This window comes from Neovison vison, chromosome 12, assembly GCF_020171115.1.
Source record: "Neovison vison isolate M4711 chromosome 12, ASM_NN_V1, whole genome shotgun sequence".
NCBI lineage: Eukaryota > Metazoa > Chordata > Mammalia > Carnivora > Mustelidae > Neogale > Neogale vison.
The window spans coordinates 124,769,567-124,793,416 of record NC_058102.1 but is presented as its reverse complement, the minus strand read 5'-3'; the positions used below and the strand labels follow the sequence as shown (position 1 = coordinate 124,793,416).

Genomic DNA, 23,850 nt, shown 5'->3' with positions numbered 1-23,850 from the left:
GAAAGAAATCACAATCATTGAAGGAATAGTCTCAAATTCTTCAGATCATATACTTTTTTCTGTTCTTACCAAAAACCTGTGTGGCTCTTATTTCTCTACAAAATATTTGGTAAGAGTTGCTTAGTAATCTTTTTTTGCCATACTGAAGATTGAAATAGTGTGTTGTTTTATTTTAAGTATTTATCAGTGAAAACAAAGCTGAATTTGCCCTCAGAGGAAAATTAAAGTATTGACTTTCTAGTTATGCTATAATGTTGATTACATATTCATATCAGAAGGCTTCATTATCCTTGTTCAAATAACTAGTCATTTGAAAGGAACCCTTAATAGATAATGATGATAAAAATAGTCAAACTTATTTAAGGACATCATGAACTAATTGAGATTATTTCTAATTTTAGAAGTTGTCAGAGAAAGAAAACAAATCTGTTACTTTTATCTAATATTTTCAAAAGTATAGCATGTAATGTTAAAGGCATAGTTTATTTACTATTTACAGTAGCCAGACTCTCAAAATGGCACCCAATGATTCTCTCATTGGTATCCACACACTTTCCTCTACCTCACCGAAGGGGGCTGCCTTTTGTAACCAGTTAACAGTGTAACAACACTGCAGAAATAACAAAGTCTGACTTTCAAGGACAGGTCATAAAAGAAATTGATAGTTTTGCTTTACTGTCTAAGATTATTTGTTGTGGAGGAAGCCAGCTATAGCACCGTGAGGATATGGAGAGGTCCACGTGGCGAGGAACTAAGGTCTGCCAACAGCTAGCACCAGCTTGTCAGTCATGTGAGGTGCGCCTTCTTAGAAGAAGATCCTTCAGTCCTGACCAACCTCTTGACTTTGCGGTTTAATGAGGACTGCTGGGCCAAAACCACTCAGCTAAGCTGCTGAGGAATTCCTGACCTTCAGAAGCTGTTTAATAATGAATGTGGATTATATTTTTAAGTCAGTAAGTTTTGGAGTAACTTATTGTGTGTTCATAGATAACTTATGTACTATTCAATTCATAATACTTTGCATTATTATATTTTATCATAATGACTGTCATTATCACCAAAATTATTAAATGGCTGTAATATAACAACTATGGCTTTTGTGAGCTTTCTATATGTAAGGTAATTTAAATGCATCCATAGTCCTTGTGGTATTTTTTCAGAGTAGGTTTCATTATGCTAATTACACCAGTGAAAAAATGACCCCAGAGGGTTTAAAGGGCTTAGAGCACATCAGACAATTACAAATGGCAGAATTGGATTTGGATGAAATTTTGACTATTTTGTTTTCAGTACTCTATGGTACTACTCTTAATGAGAGCAGGATTAACAGTCACAAATATAAGACTTTGTAATAGAAAACATTTGACTTCATAAGGAGCAGCTCCTCAAAAGCAATCCATCTGGAAAGTACTATACATATTCTTCACCTTTTGATATTTACTTTACTTAAGCTTCTGAAATGTAAATAGTGTTAATGTGGCGTTGTCTTGCACAGCAGGTACCCTAATTGCAAGTTTGGGATCAGTCTGGCTTCTGTTGGTAAGAGCATGGCTAATGGCTAATTACTGACATAGTTCAGAATTAATATCTGAAACCTTTGGGTGTTTTTATATTCTAATCACATTAAATTTCAGTTTCAGAAACACACAGGTTTTTTGCAGTCAACGCTGGGACAGGTACAGTGCCAGTTATTGTCAACCTAGAGGTGAACAGTTTCAAAGGATGTGTGGTTGAGAACTCTTGCACAAGAAGCATGATGATAATAGTAGCTCATAGTATATTAAGAAAGTCAGAATACACTGGCTTCTCATTCTTCTTTGCAGAGTCCTCATCTCCTCTCACTTTGACACTGGAGTAGCTAAGAACTCAGTCCTTAAGCCTCATTTCTCTTCATTGTCAATCCTCAAAGACCACATTTAGTTTCTTGATTTAAATGCCATGTACATACTGATGACTTCCAAGTTCACCCAACTCCTCATACTGATGAGTTCCTGGTTCTGCCTGAACCTCTTCCCAGTTTTGAATGTTCCTTTGCCCAGTCAACGTTTCCCTGGGTCTGTAAGTTATCTCCAACCTTAGACATCTTGCAGGATCTCCTGGACTTTCTCTTAAAGAGAAATGCTTTGTACTCCAGCATTTTCCCCAGCTTCGGTTAATGCCAAATCTATTCTTCCAGTGCTTAGGCGTAAATGCTCAGAGTTATTCTTGAGTCCCCTCTTTTTATCCATCTCATTATCCAACATTAAATCTCGTTGGCTACCTTCAAATTATTTATAGAAGCTGATCATTTCTTACTAATTCTAGAAACTCTGCCCTGGTTTAAGCCATCTTTATTCCACTCCTGGAGTGTGGCAAACATCTCTTAATTGGTCTCCCATGCTCTAAGAGGCTATTTTCAACAAAGTATAGAGAAGAAACCTTTTTAAAAATGTAAGCCAGGGGGTGCTTGCATGGCTCAGTTGTTAAGTGTCTGCTGTCGGCTCAGGTCATGATCCCAAGGTCCTGGGATTGAGTCCCACATCGGGCTCCCTGCATGGTAGGAAGCCTGCTTCTCCCTCTCCCACTCCCCCTGCTTCTGCTCCCTCTCCCGCTATGTCTTTCTCTGTCAAATAAATAAATAAAATCCTTTAAAAATAATATAAAATAAAGAAAATTAAAAATGTAAGTCAGACCAAGTCACTTCTCTATTCCAGTGTCTTCCTATTTCACTCATAATTAAAGGAAAAATTATTACAGTAGCCTCCAAGACCCTTAAAAGAACTTCTCCACAGACATGAATTATATTTGCCAGTAACAGCACAAAGAAGGTCAGAGAGAGCTAAGCTGTTATTGGGCCAAAGAAATGATTATATAGGGTAAAGTAATAAATATAACAATGTGCAGGTGGGTTTATAACATGAATAGATGTAATATTATATATCAAAATTTCCATAAAAGGGAGGGAAATTGAATAGAGCTGTAAACTACAAGTAATATTTTATATATCAGTACAGTTAAGTTGATATAAATCAGAAGCTGATTCTGACAAGGTAAGATGTATGTGGTAAGCCTTAGAACAACCACCAAAAGACAAAGTTAAAACTTATTAAAACATTAATTTACAAAATATTCACTTAAAGCAGAAGAATGCTATAAACAAGAAGTAGAGGAACCAAAACTACATGAAACATAAAAACAAAGAGTTAAATGGCAGCAGTAAGTCTAACTATATCAACAATAACATTAAATATGAATGAGTTAAATCATGTAATCAAAAGGCAAGGGTTATCAGACCAGATTAAAAAACAGGATTGAACCACATAGAAAATACACTTTGGGTTCAAATTTACAAATAGCTTGAAAGTAAAAGAGTGGAGAAATATATAACATGCAAAGAATAGCCACAAGAAAGATAGAGTGACTAAAATGATATCAGACAAATAAACTGTTTTTAAGATTTTATTTATTTGACACAGAGATAGACAGCAAGAGAGGGACCACAAGCAAGGGGAGTGAAAGAGGGAGAAGCAGGCTTCCCACCTAGCAGGGAGTCTAATGTGGTGCTCAATCCCAGGACCCTGGGATCATGACCTGAGCTGAAGACATACCCCTAATGACTGAGCCACCCAGGTGCCCCCAAAATAAACTATTAAAAGAAAAAATATTAATCGAAATAAAGAAGACTCTATAATCCTAAAAAGATTCATTCAACAGGAAGATTCAATAATTATAAACTTAATAACAGAGCACCAAAATACAGAGAGCAAAAACTGACAGAAATAAAGGGAGAAATAATCAATTCAAAAATAATTGCAGACTTTAGTGCCCTATTTTTAATAGTGACTAGAACATGAAGACAGAATATCAGCAAGGAAATGGAAGACTTGAATGACACTATACATCAATGAGAACTGAAACACTTCTATTGAATAGACCACCCAACAACAACAGAATGTACATTCTTCTCAACACAAAATATTCTCCAGGATAAATCATATTCTAGGCTATAAAACCTCAAATAAAATTAAAAGGGTAAAATTAATACAGGGTATGTTATCTGAGTACATTGTAATGAAATTTGAAATCAATATTTGGGAAGAATATGAGAAACTCATATAAATATGTAGAAATTAGAAAATTCTCCTAACTATGCAGTGAGTCTACAAAGTAATTTAAAGCAAAATCAGAAACTACTTCAAGATGAATGAAAATAAAGACACAGTATATCAAAATTGATGAGGTGCAAGGGGTGATAACCAGAGCATACAAAATTTCATTTTTGAGGTGATAATATGTTCTAAAATTGACTGTAGTGATGGCTGTACATATCTGTGAACACTCTTCAAAAGCCAATGGCTTGTACCCTTTAAGTGGATGAATTATAAGGTATATGAATTGCAGTCGACCCTTGAACAACATGGGATTAGGAGCACTGATCCCCCTCCTGGTGCAGTTGAAAACCCATGGATAACTTTGACTCCCTAAAACTTAGCTACTAATAGACTACTATTGACCAGAAGCCTTACTAGGACCATAAACAATTGGTTAGCACATATATTATATGTTATATTATATTATAAACTGTATTCTTACAATATAGTAAGCTAGGAAAAAGAAAACGTCAAGAAAATCAGAAGAAAGTGAAAATCCACCTACAGTATTGTTCTGTATTTTTTAAAATGCCAGGTGTAGGTGGACCTGCACAATTCAAACCTTGTTGTTCAGGGGTCAACTGTGTATCTCCATAAATATGTTAAGTTCAGTGTGCCTACAAATCACATGTGGATTTTATTTTAATACATATTCTGATTCTGTAGGTCTGGGACAGGGCCTGAGATTCTGCATTTCTAACAGTCTAAACCATGTAATGCCAGTCCTGCTAGCCAGAGTTCCATACTTTCAATAGCAAGGGCTCTACCATCAGATTTCTTGTTACCTTTCTGACCACATCTCTTGCCAGTAATGAGTGGGTGCATGACTCATGGGTGATTTCCATCTACCCTGTCCATCTTGTTCCTCAAACATACCATGTCTGACTCTTCCTCAGGCTTTGGCACTTGTCATTCTCTTTGCCTAGAATGTTCTTCACATTTCCACACCCCTGAATGTGCATGGTTTCCCTTATCATTTCTTGAAGTCTTTGCCTAATTCTCACCTCCCAGTGAAGTCTTCCCTGACATCCCAACCTAAACTGCAACCCTATTTAACACACTTTCCCTCCTTTCATGTGGTATTTTTTTTTCATGGTACTGAGTACCTAGTTCTTCAACATGCTGTTAATTTACATATTATTTGGTGTTTTAGTTTGGTAGAGCTGCTGTAGCAAATGCTGTACACTGGGGCTTCAATTTATAATATAACTGAATTTTTGCACAGTTCTGGAGGCTAAAAATCCAAGATCAAGATGTCAGCAGGTTTGGTTTTTTCCTGAGGCTTCTCTCCCTGGCTAACAGACAACTACCTTTTTGCTGTGACCTCATGTGGTCTTCTTGTTATGCATGCCACACTTCTGGTGTTTCTGTAGATACAAATTTCCTTTTCTGATGAGAACACTAGTCAGTTTGGATTAGGGCCACCCTAATGGCTTCGTTTTAATTTAATCCTCCATGTAAAGGCTGTATCTCCAAATACAATCCAATTCTAAGGTCCTGGGTGTTAGGGTTTCAACATATGGATTTGGGGGAACATAATGCAGCTCGTACATTCGGTTTATCATCTGTCATCCCCTATTAAATATAAATTTCCTGAGAATATAGATTTTTTTTTAAAAGCTGTCTTATTTTGTTCACTGTTGTATTATTGGTCCCCAGAACAGTACCTCACAGATAGTAGATTCCCAGTAGGTATTTACTGAGTAAATATATGACAATAAAAGAAGTGCTATAGACATATATACTAAGTACAGGGTGGTTGCTTATATGAGTCAGAAGAATTTAAAGGCAAAATGCTAATAGTCAATATATGGCTTAAAACTCTTACCAGGTATAGTACTCATGCTAGCTCCTTCATTCTTGTAACTCACTCAAACTATCGGATGGAACTCTTCAAGAAATGGAGACACTGACTTTATTGGTTCTCTTAGATCCCTTGCAGTATATGGAATCCTAGTTCTAAAAATAGATAGTGTAAAAATCACTAAATTGTTATTTTCATCTTTGGCAATTCTCATTTATGTCTGGAGATTTCTTTCTATGAACTTGGAAAGTAGATCATCATATTTTTTTTCATCTTCAGAAGTCTTGTGGGATGTGTTTTGAGAGGAAATAGGAAAATATTTAAAAAAACCCAGCTTCCTTGTTTGTTTATTCATTCTTTCTATCCTGGTGATGTGTTTGCATGTAGCAGATGTTCATGAAGGAGGTACTAAAAACTATGGTTTTTGTTTTGCTCTGAGGTACTGCTTGATTTGGACATTACATCCAACTAAAGCAGCAAAGTAAATTCACTTACCCCCAAATAATTCTGAAAATAGCATCATGAATGAATTTTTGTTTGTGCTATAAAATTCCTTTTTAACCTTCCATATCTACTCGCTACTCTTTTTTTTCTTCTTCTTTTTCTTGCTGCATGTTCCACAAGGCTGCATTAGTTAAACTCTCATAACCTTTGGCTTCTGATTAGGATCAGTCTATGGAAATCATAGGCAGGAAAGTGGGATGAGAGAGAGTTTGGAATATTTACTCCCCTACATGCTCTCTGTGGGCTTGGTTTAGGGATGACGCCTCCTCTATTGAAGGCCATCACTCCTGTTCTGTGGCCCTCTTCTGTACCTTGAACTACAGCTCTTCTGGGAAGCCTATAAACTTGGGGCAGTGGCAGCTTTCCTACTCCACCTTGGTTGCTGGCCTTAAAGTGGGCTTCACCAACCTATGTCCCTTTTCCTATGCCACGCCCCACCCCTTTGTAAAGAGACACCCCATTCCGTCTTGGTTGTCTAACATCAGTCACTGTTGCAGACTTTCCTAGCCTGTGTCTTACACTGTAATGAATATCAAAAATCCAAAAGTTAATTGCCTAGGGCAGAGAATGTGTTCTTTTCTAAAAAAATCAATATCTGACTTTTTCACATATGGCAGTTTGGAGATTTTACTGGGGCCATGAGGAAGAATGCTGGCATTTTTAGGAATTAATTCCTGAGTCTTTTTAGAATATTTAACTTGTGTGTGTATGGAATGTATGGGGAAAATAAAAGTTTAAGATCCCTTCCTCCTATGCCAGTTGACCATAGCCACAGCATTCTAAATAGAAGCTACTATCACGTAGAGTTGAACACAATGTAGATTGAATTCTTCTACCTTTAGAGGATGATATGTCTGTACAGTATGTCTGTACTATTTATAGCCCAACTGAATATAACTTCTATATACTTCTTTTTGTTAGCTGTCATACATTCATCAACCATTTATTTAAGAAGTTTTGCCCCATCCCTATGACCCTGCCATTGCACTCCTGGGTATTTACCCCAAAGATACAGATGTAGTGAAAAGAAGGGCCATCTATACCCCAATGTTGATAGCAGCAATGGCCACGGTCGCCAAACTGTGGAAAGAACCAAGATGCCCTTCAACGGACGAATGGATAAGGAAGATGTGGTCCATATACACTATGGAGTATTATGCCTTCATCAGAAAGGACGAATACCCAACTTTTGTAGCAACATGGACGGGACTGGAAGAGATTATGCTGAGTGAAATTAGTCAAGCAGAGAGAGTCAATTATCATATGGTTTCACTTATTTGTGGAGCATAACAAATAGCATGGAGGACAAGGGGAGTTAGAGACGAGAAGGGAGTTGGGGGAAATTGGAAGGGGAGGTGAACCATGAGAGACTATGGACTCTGAAAAACAATCTGAGGGTTTTGAAGGGGTGGGGGGTGGGAGGTTGGGGTAACCAGGTGGCGGGTATTATAGAGGGCATGGATTGCCTGAAGCAGTGGGTGTGGTGCAAAAACAATGAATACTGTTACACTGAAAAGAAAAAAAAATGATCAGATGTATTAACTGAAAATCTTAGAACATTATACTTATTTGCAGCATTTGGTTTCTTGCAGACCTGAGCTCTCAAGGGTTTGGTAGAAGCTAGCTATAAAAAACTGGTCTAGTCAGGAATACCACTTAAAAACCTACTGACTTAGGGGCACCTGGGGGGCTTAGTTGGTTAAGTGACTGACTCTTGGTTTCAACTCAAGTCGTGATTTCAGGGTCATGAGATCAAGCCCTGTGTTGGGCCCCGTGCTCCCCAGGGGGTCTGCTTGAGATTCTCTCTCTCCCTCTGTCCCTACCTCTACTTACATGTGTATTTTTTCTCTAAAATAAATAAATTAAAAAAAAAAGAAACCTACTGACTTAATATTACTGGGGTTTCTCCATGCATTTCTATAGACTTAAAGCTTGGCTTTCACCATGAAGTGATATTATAGGAAACTAAATTAGTATCCCAGCAACTTAAATGGAACTAATAGATTAATATCTTCAAGGTAATTTCTAGGCATCTAATAAGTACCCCATAAGTATTTAAAGATTACATGAATTAATTGGAAGTTATATAGGGCTTTTAAAAGCCCTATTTATATCTTAATTGAGATAAAACTAATCATAGCATGTGGGTCTTTATCTCCAAAGAGAAGTTTCTAGAATAATATTTTCAATTTTAATATATTTACTTAGTGTCATTTCAAATGTTACTTACAATTTGTATTTTATTTTGAGTATTATTGATAATGATTTAAATAGACATTATTTATTCTTTTGAAAATAACTTGCTGCATTATTTAGTATGATTTATTGTATGTCCTGGGACTAGAAAACATTTCTGATGGGATTAATTTCAGTTTCATTATGAAAATAGATGAGATGCAGCGTGATACATTAGAAAGAGAGCCAGACTGTGAATCAAAAGTCATGTGTTTAATTCTTAGCTCATTCACTTACAATACAATATTGAGCAAGCTGTTCATTTTCTCAGAACTTTTAGTTATGTCATCCATAAAAATGGGGTAATATCATAGGGAGAGCTATCTTTCAAGGTTCTGGGATGCGGGCTATCCTTTGTAACTGAAAACTAACTATAAATATAAATTTGCAGAAAGTATGATGTGATTTAGAGCATTCTACTTAACAAGAAAGGTTTACAGAGACATATTTCTCCTGTAAATTAGCCCACATTTGTGGCATGCATGCAATTTTACCTTCTCATATGGTTTTCCACTCCAGTCCTGCTCCCATTTGACAAATCATGAGAGTAATTTTAATTCCCTAAAAAAAAGCTGATTGGTGATTTATTTTTCAGTAGGAAAGGACAAGTATATAGGAAAAAATGCTTCTTTTGATATCCCTTATTCTTTGGTCTTCCCTTTTTAATTTTAGAGTATAATGCTTCATTTCTAGAGTCAACATACAAAAGAGTCCCTGAACACAGCAACCTTGGGAAGGAAGTAGCTTGAGGACTACCTTCTGATTATAAAATGGCCAGGAAACTTTCTTCCTTTGTGATAGGTAGGTCTGCTATAATGTGTTGTCTTAGTTTTAAATATCAGTGACTGTAAAGTCAGAAGATCTTCTATGTAGCTCACTTACTAGTAAAATTAGATGTATGATTAACATCTTTCAATATCAAATTAAATTAGAGCCAGCTACAATTTGTTGGGAGATGTATGCCACTAAAACAAAAATGTTTTAAAGACAGTACATATTCTATAATGCACCTTTATTCTAATTGGCAATGGATGATAATTTTAATGTTCTAGCTTAAGCTTGGTAGAAAGGAAAGAATGATTTCAATTTGATACAAACTCTGTTTCTCAAGGAAGTCAAAGTAAAAGTTTAGTGTAATTTTTTTTTCCTTAAGCATTTGCTCAAAATCTTGGTGGAGATAAAATCATCTTTAATCTCCAAGGTAGGATTTGCTGTTTGGACCTAATGTGATAGTTTTGTTTCCCTGAGGCTTGGGACCACTGTAGGTGGGTCTTGCTTGAAGAGTTAGGTGTGGCAGCCAAGTCTCACTTGGCCTTCTTGACAGGCCTCCATAAAGCTCAAACCAGGGTGGCTGTGGGGGGTGGGAGAGGGAGTGCAAAATTTTGAGCCAGGTCAACAAGCTGCCCAATTGAGGTGAGGTGTAGGAGCAGTCGTGCACTCATTCATATTTAACAACTTGATCAGGGAAGAAGAAGCCCTAATTTGTCACATTTGCCAATGCCTGTGGTGTAAATACTCCCACCTTGGTCAGTTTCAAGCTACCAGTGGTTTAACAATTTAGAACAAATGATCATATCAAGCATCTTTTCTGACCACAATGGTATAAAACTTGATACTGATTGCATGAAGAAACCTGGAAAATTCACAGATACGTGAATATTAATCAGTATGCTACTGAACAACCAATGGATCAAAGAAGAAATTAAATTTATTAAGACTTGTTTTTTTTGCCTAACATTATCTGTCTTGGAAAAATGTTCTATTTGTACTTGAGAAGAATGCATATTCCACTTCTTTGGGATAGAATGTTCTATAAATCTCTGTTAAGACCATCTGGTCTAATATGTCATTTAATGCTAATGTTTCCTTAATGATTTTCCAGCTGGATGATCTATCCATTATTAAAGTCCCATACTATTACTATATTGCTGTTTATGTCTCCCATTAGGTGTGTTAATATTTGCTTTATATATTTATATTTATATTTATATATTTATTTATATGTATATTTATATATTTAGGTAATCTTGGTTTTTTTTTCTTTGAACCTTCATACTAGCTTCATAAGTGATTAATCTACCACCTTGACTATGTACTTACCTTTCCAGTGAGATTTATTATTCATTTGTTTTCATTACTAATTCATGCTCCTTGTTTCAATGTTTAGTCCCTTTAACACTTCTTTTAACACTGATCTAATGGTGATGAACTTCTTTAACGTTTGTGTTTCTGTAAAACTCTCTTTTTCAAGTTTGAATGATAATTTTGCTGGGTAGAACATTCTTGGTTGGAAGTTCTTTTTCTTTTGGTGCTTTGAATGTATCATTCCACTTTCTTCTGGTCTGCAAAGTTTCTGATAAAAATTCTGCTTATGTGGGTTCCCTTGTACGTAAAAAGTGTTCTTTTTTTTTGCTTCTTTTGATATTATCTCCTTGTCTTTAACTTTTGACACTTTAACTATAATATGTCTTGATATGGATTTCATTAGGTTCCTCTTTTTTGGAAGTCTCCAGGCATTTTGGATCTGTATATTTGTTTCATTCTCTGGGTTAGGGAAGTTTTTAGCCATTATTATTATTTTTTTAAATAAGATTTCTGCCCATTGGGGTGCCTGGGTGGCTCAGTGGGTTAAGCCTCTGCCTTCAGCTCAGCTCATGACCTCAGGGTCCTAGGATTGAGCCCCACATTGGGCTCTTTGCTCAGCGGGAAGCCTGCTTCCCCTTCCCGTTCTGCCTTCCTCTCAGCCTACTTGTGATCTCTCTCTCTGTGTCAAATAAATGAATAAAATATTTTTTAAAAAAGATTTCTGCCCCTTTCTCTCTTTTTCTTCTGGGAGCCAAATGATATGAACAGAAGTCCATGTAATATTGTTTCATTGTTCCCTTAAGCTATGTCCCCCCCTCCTTTTTTAAATCCTTTATTCTTTTTGCTGCTTTGATTGGGTGAATTCCACTGCCTTGTCTCTGAGTTTAATTGTCCTTTCTTCTGCTTCATCTAGACTGTTGTGGAACCCCTCTAGTGTACTTTTCAGTCCAGTTATTGTATTCTACAGCCCTGTGACTTCCACTTAGTACTTTCTTATATTTTCTCTATTTTTGAAGTTTTTCCTATGCCTATCCATTCTCTCCCCAGTTCTTTGAGCATCTTTATGACCATTACTTTCAACTCTTTAACAGGTAAGTTACTTATCTCCATTTTTTTTAAGGTTTTTTTCTTTTTGAGATTTTGTTTTTCTTTCATGTGGAACATATTCCTCTGTTTCTTAGTTTTGCTTGAGCAGCATGGTTTCCATAAAGTTTTGCTTGAGCAGCATGGTTTCCATAAAATCATTAAGGAAACATTAGCATTAAATGACACATTAGACCAGATGGTCTTAACAGAGATTTATAGAACATTCTATCCCAAAGAAGTGGAATATGCATTCTTCTCAAGTACAAATAGAACATTTTTCCAAGACAGTTTTGCTTGAGCAGCATGGTTTCCATAAAGTAGATGAAACAACTCCCTCGCCCAGTCTAAAAGGAGTGGCCAGTGTAGGATATGAACCTTGTGACTCAGCCCTGCCCCAGCTCTTGCTTGTATCTCAAACCTTTGTGCTTTTCCAAGAAGACTATTACAGTTTTCATCACCTCTAGCAGTTAAGTATGTGCCAGTACTTGTCAGCATCCCAAAAGGAGGATCTCAGTGCCTAGGTTCTCACTGGAAGCCAGAACCTCAGACATCAACTTTTTAAAGTATACCAATGTATAAGGTCCTGTGTACTGTAAGCCTAAGCCACCAGAATCAGGTGATCTGGAGGTTTCCTATGTATGGCAGTAGCAAAAATCAAAGCCCCAGAGGAATGTAGACCTCTTTTCTGGATGACACAGTCAAGCTAGGGCAAAGCACAGAGAGAGCGCCAAGATGATATCCACAACCTACATTCTATGAAAGCCATCTCCATAGGCCATAAGTGTGTGCCAAGTCTGAAGCCTACCCCTCAGACTGTAGCTCCAGGACAAGCAAAGAGGCCTCCTTCACAGAAAGACTGAGTGGTGGGCTTCAGTTCACTGTCCCGTCAGTGTCCTGCAGGTGGTAGCCTGGCAAGAACTGTCTGACTGGTTGCCACTGTCCCATGAGACCCAGAAAAGCAAGCCCCTGCAGTTACCAGAGCCAGAGAATCAAGAGGTATCACCTGGATGGCAACCCCAAATGCCGGGGGTACTGGCATTATGAACCACGGTACCAAACATGGAAAGTCCCCCTCCAAAAGATGCTGGCACTCTGGAGCACTGCGAAGTATGAGTATGAGGACAGCACCCTGCCCTCAAGGACTCTGGAAAGGTTTACTGTCGGCCCCCAGGTGCATGTTCAGTTAGAAGCCTGCCTCTCAGGCCACAGTTACAATGATTAGCTATTAGGTCTCCCTCACTAATATCCAGGCTCCTGGGCCTGTTGGCTCTTGTTGTGTCCTGAGGATAGTCACTGCTTAAAATTCTTTTTCTGTTGGTTAGAGACCTGTGGGATCTGTGAGTGAACCCACTGGTCATGAGAGCTAGGTCATGTACAGGTTGCCCCAACAGCAATCACAACTATTGGGGTTCCAGACAGGGATAGGAGCTCCTTTCTGGCTGACCCTTGTTATTACAGACCCGTAAAACCAGGACTGTAAGCTCCCCTGGCTTCTAGAGCTGGGCAGTCAAGGTGGTAGCTGCAGAAATCAGGGCACCAGATGTATGAAAGCTCCTTCTGGGATATACTGCTGCTCTGGAGCACAACAGAGGGAACATCAAGATGGCATCCATCAGTCTCCTGGAGAATAGTCCTGCAGGCTCGAGATGTGTGTGTTCGACAAGGTGCCTGTTTCCTTAGGCCAGTACTTTATATATGTCAGTGAGCCTCCTTCCATTTAGGTCTGGGGCACTCAGCTGCCATTGAGCTGGGTCCTGGGGTGGGTGAGTCAAGTCCACAAGCACTGGAAGAACAGTTTCTCCGGTTGCTTCTACCTTGTGGGTCTTGGGACAGCAGCCCCACTGTTTTTCAAAGTCAGATGTTTTAAAGGCTCATCTGTGAAGGGTATGTCTTGAAAGCTGAAATGCAGCACATGGGCTTCAAAACTGCCCCTCAGGGAGAATCTCTGGGTTTGGAGTTCCCTGCTAGTGTGGGTCACTGCATTGGGGATGGGGTTTATGGTGAGATTGTGTCCCAGCCTTTCCTACTTACTTTGATGTGGTTTCCCTCTTGTTTGCTCCGTGTAATTGTTGTTGTTGTTGGTGGTGGTGGTTTAAAGATTCCATCCATCTATTAGAAAGGGGCGGGGGAGAGAAAGCACAAGCAGAGGGAGGGGAAGAGGGAGAAACAGTTTCTCACCCTGAGCAGGGAGCCTGATGCAGGGCTTTATCCTCTAGAATTACCACCTGAGCTGAAGGCAGACACCCAACAGACTGAGCTACCCAGGCACCCCACAATGTGTAGCTGTAACTCAGCCAGGCTTTAGTTTAGTTTAGTTTAGTTTTGATTTGTTTTAAGAGGAAATTGTTTCATTTGTAGCTGTGGACTCTGTGACCAAGTTAAGTTCAGGATCTTTCTGTGTCACCACCTTGAACCAGAACTGTTCTATATTTTAACTCCACCATCAAAGCTAGCCATGTTGCATCTCTCCGAACACTTTTCTATGGTTACTTACATCTCCCTCTGATTCTGACCTTTGTTTCTTCTTGAGAGAGTTTTTGTAGTTTGTGTCTTTCAAGAAGTATGTCCATTGTGTCTAAGTTGTCAAAATTTTTGGCATAAAGTTGTTATTATACTTTTATGTCTGTAGGACTGCAGTGTTGCAGTCTCCAACATTGTTCTCATCTTGGTCATTTGTGTCTGTTTTTCACCTGAGCAATGTGACAGTAAGTTTGTCAACTTTATTTTTAAAACAAAACAGCTTTTGATTTTATTCATTTCTTTCTCTTATCAACTCCTGCTCATACCCTATTTTTTTCATGGTAATATTTCTTGCTCAGAAATCTACTTTGTCTGAAAAAAACTACTTTACTTTTGAGTATAGACACTATAGCTTTGTATTAATTAGTTCTACTATGGTATATCTCTTCTCACATTTTTACTTTTAACCTGTTTATGCATATGAAATGCTTATTTTGTAAATAATATGTGATTGGTTCCTGCTTATTTAAAATCCAAGATGACATTCTCTGCCTTTTGTATGTTTACATTATTTACACTTAATGGGATTATTCATATGGCTGGGTTTAAATCTACCATTGTGTTATTTGTTTTCTGTTTGCCTGCTCTCTGTTCTTTTCCACCCTTCTTTTGATTGAGCACTTTATGGTTACATCCTCACTCTTTATGGCTTTGTTTTTACTGATTGCTTTAAGTGAGCAGTTTTGTCTTAAACAAAATGTGTTTGAACTGCATGGGTCCACTTATATGTGGGTTTTTTATAGTACTATAAATGTATTTTCTCTTCCTTATGACTTCTGAATAACTGTGTCTTTTTTCTAGCTTTCCTTATTGTAAGAATACAGTATATCATACATGTAAGTTAACACACAAAATATGTGTTAGTTGGCTGTTTATGTTATTGGCAAAGTTTCTGGTCAATAGTAGCCTACTGGTAATTAAATTTTTTCAGAGTCAAAAGTTATATATGGATTTTTGACTGCACGGGGGGGTCAAGACCACTAACCCCTGTGTTGTTTAAAGGTCAACTGTATATGTCTTCTTGTCATCACAATCGACTTTCAAAGTGATTTATATCATTTCCCTCTCTGGCCTTTGTTCTGTGGTTGTCAGGCATTGGTTTCTACATATGTTATAAACTCCCCAATATATTATTATTATACTTACTTTAAACAGTCATTTATTTAAGAGATGTAGAAAAAAAAAGAAAAGGTCTTTTATACATTTACATATTTACCACTTCTAGTGTTCTTCATTATTTTGTATCGAGCCAGAGGTACTTCGGTTTCTTTTTTCTTCTCCGTTAGCATTCCTTCTACTGCAGGTTTGCAGGTATGAATTCTTTCAGCCTTTGTATGTCTGAAAAAGTTCCTGTTTTACCCTCATTTTTTGAAAGGTTTGATGACTGTAGAAATCTAGGTTGACAATCCCCTAAATGATATTCTCTATTTTAATCATATCTTCTGATTTCCATTGTTTCTGACAAGTCTGCCATAATCTTGCTTTGTTTCTATGTATGTAATATGTTTCTTTTCTCTAACTACTTTTTTAAAAAGATTTATTTATTTGGGGGAGAGAGAGAGAGAGAAAGAGTGAGCATGAGCTGGGTGGGGAGGGCAGAGGGAGAGGGAGAAACAGACTCCCTACTTAGCAGGGAGCCCTACGTGGGGCTTGATCCCAGGATCCTGGCATCATGACTTGAGCCTAAAATCAGACACTTAACTGACTGAGCCACCAGGCACCTCTCTTTTCTCTAACTACTTGTAAGATTTTCTCTTTATCATTGGCTTAAAAAAATTTATTGTTGTTTGTCTTGTGTAGTTTTTGAAAATATTTATTTATGTATGTATTTAGAGAACAGACTTGCACAAGTAGGGGGTACAGAGGAAGAGGGAGAGGGAGAGAAATCCTCAAGCAGACTCCCCACTGAACATGGAGTTCTACTCAGGGCTTGATCTCCACACCCTGAGATTATGACCTGAGCAGAAATCGTGAGTCAGATGCTTAACTGACTGAGCTACCCAGGCATCCCTAGTCTTTTTTTTTTCCCCCTAAACATCTCTTGTATTTTCAGTTTGTTGAGCTTTTTGGGTTTGTGGTTTTATAGTTCTCATTTGGAAAATTTGCTACCATAATATTTTGAAAAAGTCTTTTCTGTGTTCAAAATTTCTCATATATTAGGGCATTCAGGATTGTCTTACAGCTTTGTGATTGTAACTTTTACACTCAATCTTTTCTTTCATGTCTCATTTTCAAGTTTCTACTTCTCTGTCTCTACTTCTCTGTCTTCTCTGTACTAATCCAACTTAGCTATACATTATGAGAAATTTAATTCTTTTCAGCCTAATAAATGGCATTTAAAGAAAACTTCAAACCCTGACACATTTTGTTTTTGGGAGGTGATAGTAATTTCATACTTACTGTACTTTTTTTGTTGTGTTTTATCCTGATGACTTCAAATACAGTTACAATTCTCATTGATTTAATGAGAAGAATTTGTATTTGGCTTCTCTCTTTTCGATCTCTCTTTCATTGAGCTTTGTGAGGTAGCAGTTCTTTTGTTACTTTGCCTGATAGACTGTGGTACACATAGAATCCTGTTTTAAATATGATGAAATGACTAAAAACCATGCCGTGGTGGAGATAAGACTCTACAGACAGGAGAGCACAGGCACCGTGTCATGATTGTGTTGAAGAGCCAGAAATTGAGAGAGCCTTGGGTAGGTTGCTGAATGTGTATTTCTTTTTCTTTCTTTCTTTCTTTTTTATTCTTTTTTCCCTGAGCTTAACACTGTCTTACAGAGTCTCTGGGTTTCTCCTACCGTGTGGAGACAGGTAATATTTACTCCAGCCAGGAAGTGTCACGTTTAGACAAAGCTTTGGGGATAGAATATATAGATCTCTCAGGCTCCCTGGCATGCTAAGACAAGTCTCAGGACCCATGGGAATGAGGTAAATCTGTTAAGGTTGGAAGCCTGTATATGAGTAAAACTATTTTTAGCTTCTCCTGTGATGGTTTTTTGCTCTGCTTCTCCTTTATTAAAAAACAGTCTTTCAAGATTTTCAGATTTTCTTAGCCAGGCCAACAGCAGCCAAGGGAAAAAATATATGTATTCTTTTATTTTTGGCAGCATCATTGAAGACAGAGATACCCAAAAGAAAGGTAAGCTTCAGAGGGAGAGGAGTAGCTTGGTTGATGACCTTGCCCACCTATAACAAATACCTCTTCCAGAGTGAAGGTTTGGAGGTCCTGCATTTTGCTGGATGGAGATGGGGGAGTGGCTTCTTTTCTTTTCTTTTTTAAGATTTTATTTATTCTCTCCATCTACTTGTGATTTCTCTCTGTCAAATAAATAAATAAAATCTTTAAAAAAAAAGATTCTTTAAGATTTTATTTATTTATTTGACAGAGAGAGATCACAAGTAGGCAGAGAGGCAGGCAGAGAGAGAGGAGGAAGCAGGCTCCCCAGTGAGCAGAGAGCCTGATGTGGGGCTTGATCCCAGGACCCTGAGATCATGACCTGAGCTGAAGACAAAGACTTAACCCAACTGAGCCACCCAGGTGCCCCTAGGGGTGGGGAGTGGTTTCTGACAGCATTTTTCATGGCCCTCTCCCTTCTCCACCCACCACACATATTCCATCTCTAATGCAGAGCCTTCATCTCAAGTAGTAGACAACTAATGACTAAGATATTAATTTAAAGAAAATTTAAGGGTTTTTTTTTTTTACACAAAAGGGTCCTGGTATTTTAGTTTATTTCTTATTATTTTTCAAATTTTTAAAAAATATTTTATTTATCTGAGAGAGATCAAATCACAAACTTTGGGGGTGAGGAGCAGAGGAGGAGGGAAAAGCAGACTTCCTACTGAGCAGGGAGCCCTATGTAGGACTCAGTCCCTGGATCCTGGGATCATGACCTGAGCTGAAGGCAGGCAGATGCTTAACCAACTAAGCCATTCACGACCTCTACATTTGTATTGAAATGATAGCCCTTCAAGACTAACAGCTTTTCTGTTATTAAAGGAATTAATACTTACTGATGAAATTTCAGGTAGAAGGAAATTTACTAGGGACTGCGATCCTCAGAAACTGTATTGCCGAGCCTATAGATTTTTTTATGCCACTATATATACATCTCTCTTAACTTAGCTTAATCTGTTTTTTTTTAATGTACTATTCAGAATTAAAATTTAAGATGATTATTTTAGAGAAATTTTATCTGTATTTCCCAACATAAATCAATCAACTTAGAGTATAAAAAATGATAAACTATGTATTTATGGTAAACATCTATAAAATATATCTGTCAGTGAGTTATAGCAAAATGAAAAGGCTATAAGATATGAATGGAAATTGAGGTACTGTCATGGTTTATTTGTAATACTAGACTTGACTTATGATATGTGTAAATAACATGTTCCTAAATCAACATAATAATTCTTTCCAAATTTATGTCCCTAGCGGTTTTAAAATGGGTATAATATTAACTTATTTCTACATTACCTTATTTCAGAAAAGATTTAGAGAGCTAAAATGAGCAGATTGTCACAATGCCCTTTAGGACGCTTGTATGTGTGTTTATCAATATATGGGATCTCTGTTTTCTAATTTTGCTGACATTTCACTTTTAGGTATTTAGAGAGTGACTATCTTCAGATTATCAGAAATATACAGAGCTGTCCATGGAAACGACGAGAAGAAGAATATGAGAATTTTAGGTAAAGAATTTTTTCATAAGTATTATGAGATTTAAAGATGTCTTGTGTTTTTGCTTTGCATGGGAAATAACATGTTGTTTGAAGGACAATAGAAGGGGCCAGTTCACAGTCAGATCGATTTTATCCTCAGACCCCCTCCTGAGGCACATGGCACTCCGTCCCCATCTCTTATATAGAAATTTAATTCAGCTATTGGTATTCATTACAAAAATCTTAAGTTGAAAAAAGAAATTTTAGAGGACATTGCTTCTTCATACCATTTGTATTTGCTGTTTCTTAATTTTGTAAATAAAATATGATTGAGTTTGGGACTGTTTGGAAAACATAGAGAGAAAATGTCATCCAAGATCCCATTGCTTCTGAACAAAAACTGTTCCTTCCTGTGTTTTCCCTCCCAGTGTTTCTTGTTGGCTTTTAAACCACAGCCACAGGTGTGGGAGTTGGCTACAGCTAATAATCTGGGGGGAGTCACCACCCTGACAAGCCCAGGTTATGAGTTAATGATTATAGAGCTGTCCTGTCCTTGCATAATGTGGGGCCCACCTGGACAGAAAGAAATTGTGTCCCAACACTGTGCTACAGGGATGCATGGAAACTTTTCAGGGACCCCGTACTCCCAGTCGTATAGTACAGCGGGACACACCGTGTGCGCTTGAGTGGTCTGCGTTGCTCTGCTTCTCTTGGCCCGTATTCTCATTCTTTGCTAGGCATGCAACACAGATTTTGTCCAGTGCCGAGTTATTTTATGATGTTACAGTCCAGAAATATGTTTTTAACTTTACTGGTTCAGATTTTCAGACCTTAAGCCTTAAGTCTTTTGAAGACCTTCTTAAAGAGCCTGCTATCATGTCATCTGCAAAGAGAGAGAGTTTGACTTCTTCATTGCCAATTTGGATACCTTTTATTTCTCTTTGTTGTCTACTTGCTTTTGCTAGGATTTCTAATACTATGTTGAAGAGTGGTGAGAGTGGGCATCCTTGTCGTGTTCCTGATCTCAACGGGAAGGCTGCAAGCTTTTTCCCATTGAGGATGATATGTGCTGTGGGTCTTTCATAGATAGATATGATGAGGTTCAGGAATGTTCTCTCTATCCCTATACTTTGAAGCATTTTAATCAGGAATGGATGCTGGATTTTGTCAAATGCTTTTTCTGCATGGATTGAGAGGACCATGTGGTTCTTCTCTCTTCTCATATTAATTTGTCCTATCACATTGATTGATTTGGGAATGTTGAACCATCCTTGTAGCCCAGGGATGAATTCCACCTGGTCATGGTGGATAATCTTTTTAATGTACTGTTGGATCCTGTTTGCTAGGATCTTGTTGAGAATCTTAGCATCCATATTCATCAGTGATATTGGTCTGAAATTCTCCTTTTTGGTAGGGTCTTTGCCTGGTTTGGGGATCAGGGTAATTCTTTATATGGAAAACCCAAAAGACTCCACCCCCAAACTACTAGAACTCATACAGCAATTCAGCAACGTGGCAGGATACAAAGTCAATGTACAGAAATCAGTGGCTTTCTTATACACTAACAATGAAAATACAGAAAGGGAAATTAGAGAATCGATTCCATTTACTATAGCACCAAGAACCATAAGATACCTGGGAATAAACCTAACTAAAGAGGTAAAGGATCTGTACTCGAGGAACTACAGAACACTCATAAAAGAAATTGAAGAAGACACAAAAAGATGGAAGACCATTCCATGCTCTTGGATCAGAAGAATAAACATTGTTAATATGTCTATACTGCCTAGAGCAATCTATACTTTTAATGCCATTCTGATCAAAATTCCACCGGTATTCTTCAAAGAGCTGGAGGAAATAATCCAAAAATTTATATGGAACCAGAAGAGACCTCGAATTGCTAAGGAAATGTTGAAAAACAAAAATAAAACTGGGGGCATCACGCTACCTGATTTCAAGCTTTACTACAAAGCTGTGATCACCAAGACAGCATGGTACTGGCATAAAAACAGACACATAGACCAGTGGAACAGAGTAGAGAGCCCAGATAGGGACCCTCAACTCTATGGTCAAATAATCTTCGATAAAACAGGAAAAAATATACAGTGGAATAAAGACAGTCTCTTCGATAAATGGTGCTGGGAAAACTGGGCAGCTATATGTAGAAGAATGAAACTCTACCATTTTCTTACAGCATACACAAAGATAAACTCAAAATGGATAAAAGACCTCAATGTGAGACATAGACCAGTGGAACAGAGTAGAGAGCCCAGATATGGACCCTTAACTCTATGGTCAAATAATCTTTGACTAAGCAGGAAAAAGTATACAGTGGAAAAAAGACAGTATCTTCAATAAATGGTGCTGGGAAAATTGGACAGCTATGTGTAGAAGAATGAAACTCGACCATTCTCTTACACCATACACAAAAATAAACTCAAAATGGATGAAAGACCTCAACATGAGGCAGGAATCTATCAAAATCCTAGAGGAGAACATAGGCAGTAATCTCTTCAACATCCACCACAGCAACTTCTTTCAAGATATGTCTCCAAAGGCAAAGGAAACAAAAGCGAAAATGAACTTTGGGGACTTCATCAAGATCAAAAGCTTCTGCACAGCAAAGGAAACAGTCAACAAAACAATGAGGCAACCCACGGAATGGGAGAAGATATTTGCAAATGACAGTACAGACAAAAGGTTGATATCCAGGATCTCTAATGAACTCCTCAAACTCAACACACACAAAACAGACAATCATATCAAAAAATGGGCAGAAGATATGGACAGACACTTCTCCAATGAAGACATACAAATGGCTATCAGACACATGAAAAAATGTTCATCATCGCTAGACATCAGGGAAATTCAAATTAAAACTACATTGAGATATCACCTTACACCAGTTAGAATGGCCAAAATTAGCAAGAGAGGAAACAACATGTGTTGGAGGGGATGTGGAGAAAGGGGAACCCTCTTCCACTGTTGGTGGGAATGCAAGTTGGTGCAGCCTCTTTGGAGAACAGTGTGGAGATTCCTCAAGAAATTAAAAATAGAATTTCCCTATGACCCTGCAATTGCACTCCTGGGTATTTACCCCAAAGATACAGATATAGTGAAAAGAAGGGCCATCTGTACCCCAATGTTTGTAGCAGCAATGGCCACAGTCACCAAACTGTGGAAAGAACCAAGATGCCCTTCAACGGATGAATGGATAAGGAAGATGTGGTCCATATATACTATGGAGTATTATGTCTCCATCAGAAAAGATGAATGCCCAACTTTTGTAGCAACATGGACGGGACTGGAAGAGATTATGCTGAGTGAAATCAGTCAAACAGAGAGAGTCAGTTATCATATGGTTTCACTTATTTGTGGAGCATAACAAATAGCATGGAGGACATGAAGAGTTAGAGAGGAGAAGGGAGTTGGGGAAAATTGCAAGGGGAGGTGAACCATGAGAGACTATGGACTCTAAAAAGCAATCTGAGGGGTTTGAATTGGCGGGTAGGTGGGAGGTTGGGGTACCAGGTGGTGGGTATTATAGAGGGCACGGATTGCATGGAGCACTGGGTGTGGTGAAAAAATAATGAATACTGTTATGCTGAAAATAAATAAAAAATAAATTAAAAAAAAAAAAAAAGAAACGAGCCTGCTATCCCAGGAGAGTCTCTAAGAAGAATCTGCTCCTTGTGTTTCTTTCCTTTGGGAAGGAGATCTGATTTACACTGTGCTGCTGTGGCTCTGCCTGTCCCACCTTCAGTCACTTTATGCTCCGGTCATGGGACCCGCTGCCTTTTAATTCTGCTGCCAGTTTGAGAGGGGTTCGGTCTGGCTCCCAGTGAGTGAAAGGGGAACCTCTGACTGGGTTAGAGCTCACAGTGAGAATTTTCCTTCTGTCGAGTAGACTCATGGATATGTTAATTCCCTATAGGATACTATTAGGCATCTTTCCTAACTGACCTTTTAGGGTGAGGAGCAAGAAAAGGGATTCTTTTGTATTTAACTTCCAGGACATAGATGTAATGTTTTCCCTCAGAAGTCATAAATTCAAAACCTAATTCCCAACGGGCTGGTGTTCAGAGGTGGAGACTTTGAGAGGTGAGTATGTTATGAGGGCTGAGCCCTCATGAATGGGACTGATAACCTTGTAAGAGATCCCAGACTCCCCTCGTGCCCCTTCCACTATGTAAGGACACAGCAAGAGAGTGCCATCTAAGCTCCAGAAAGTGGGCTCTCACCAGACACCTAATCAGCCGGCACCTTGATCTTGGACTTCCCAGCCTGCAGAAAATAAAGTGTTGTTTATAGCACTCCCGGTAGATACCATTCTGTTATGGCAGCTCAGATGGATAAGACACAGTCCCATTCAAGACTAGACTTGGGAGATCCCCGTGTCTGGGAGACTGAATAGAAATTTGCATAGGCAGTTGTAACTTAAATGATCCCAGGGTCAACAAGTGGCCAAAGAGTCTGGTTTAGAGAGGCTTTTCTACATGTGCAGAAGAGAGAAAAAAAGGAAGAGGGAGATGCTGAAGTATTGAGCTACTAAAGACCAGTCCAAGATAATCAGCTAGAAGGCGTAATGTGTTGTGACGCCAATCACTGGAGTAGGGGTAAAGGAGCTTCTCCTTCCGGCTGTGAAATCGCCTTAGCTCAGACCTCCTGCAAATAATACAAGGAAAACAAATTATACTAAGTAAGCAAAGTCCGTTAAGCCAAGTGCACTGTTTGGGGGCACTGGCAAGCTACCAAGGCAGGGAGAATTTTCAGGATTAAAATCCAGAAGAAGAAAGAAGCCAAGGGGGGTGAGCCCTG

The 23,850-nt window shown here is 38.2% G+C and overlaps 1 protein-coding gene across 1 annotated transcript in view; it reads left to right on the top strand.

Moving 5' to 3' along the window:
• ST8SIA6 (ST8 alpha-N-acetyl-neuraminide alpha-2,8-sialyltransferase 6) overlaps positions 1–23,850 on the top strand; it is a 149,226-nt gene that overhangs the window by 81,111 nt on the left and 44,265 nt on the right. The window contains exon 4 of the mRNA XM_044227274.1: positions 18,976–19,062. Within this exon, the coding sequence (XP_044083209.1) occupies positions 18,976–19,062 (87 nt within the window). The remainder of the gene's footprint in view (positions 1–18,975; positions 19,063–23,850) is intronic.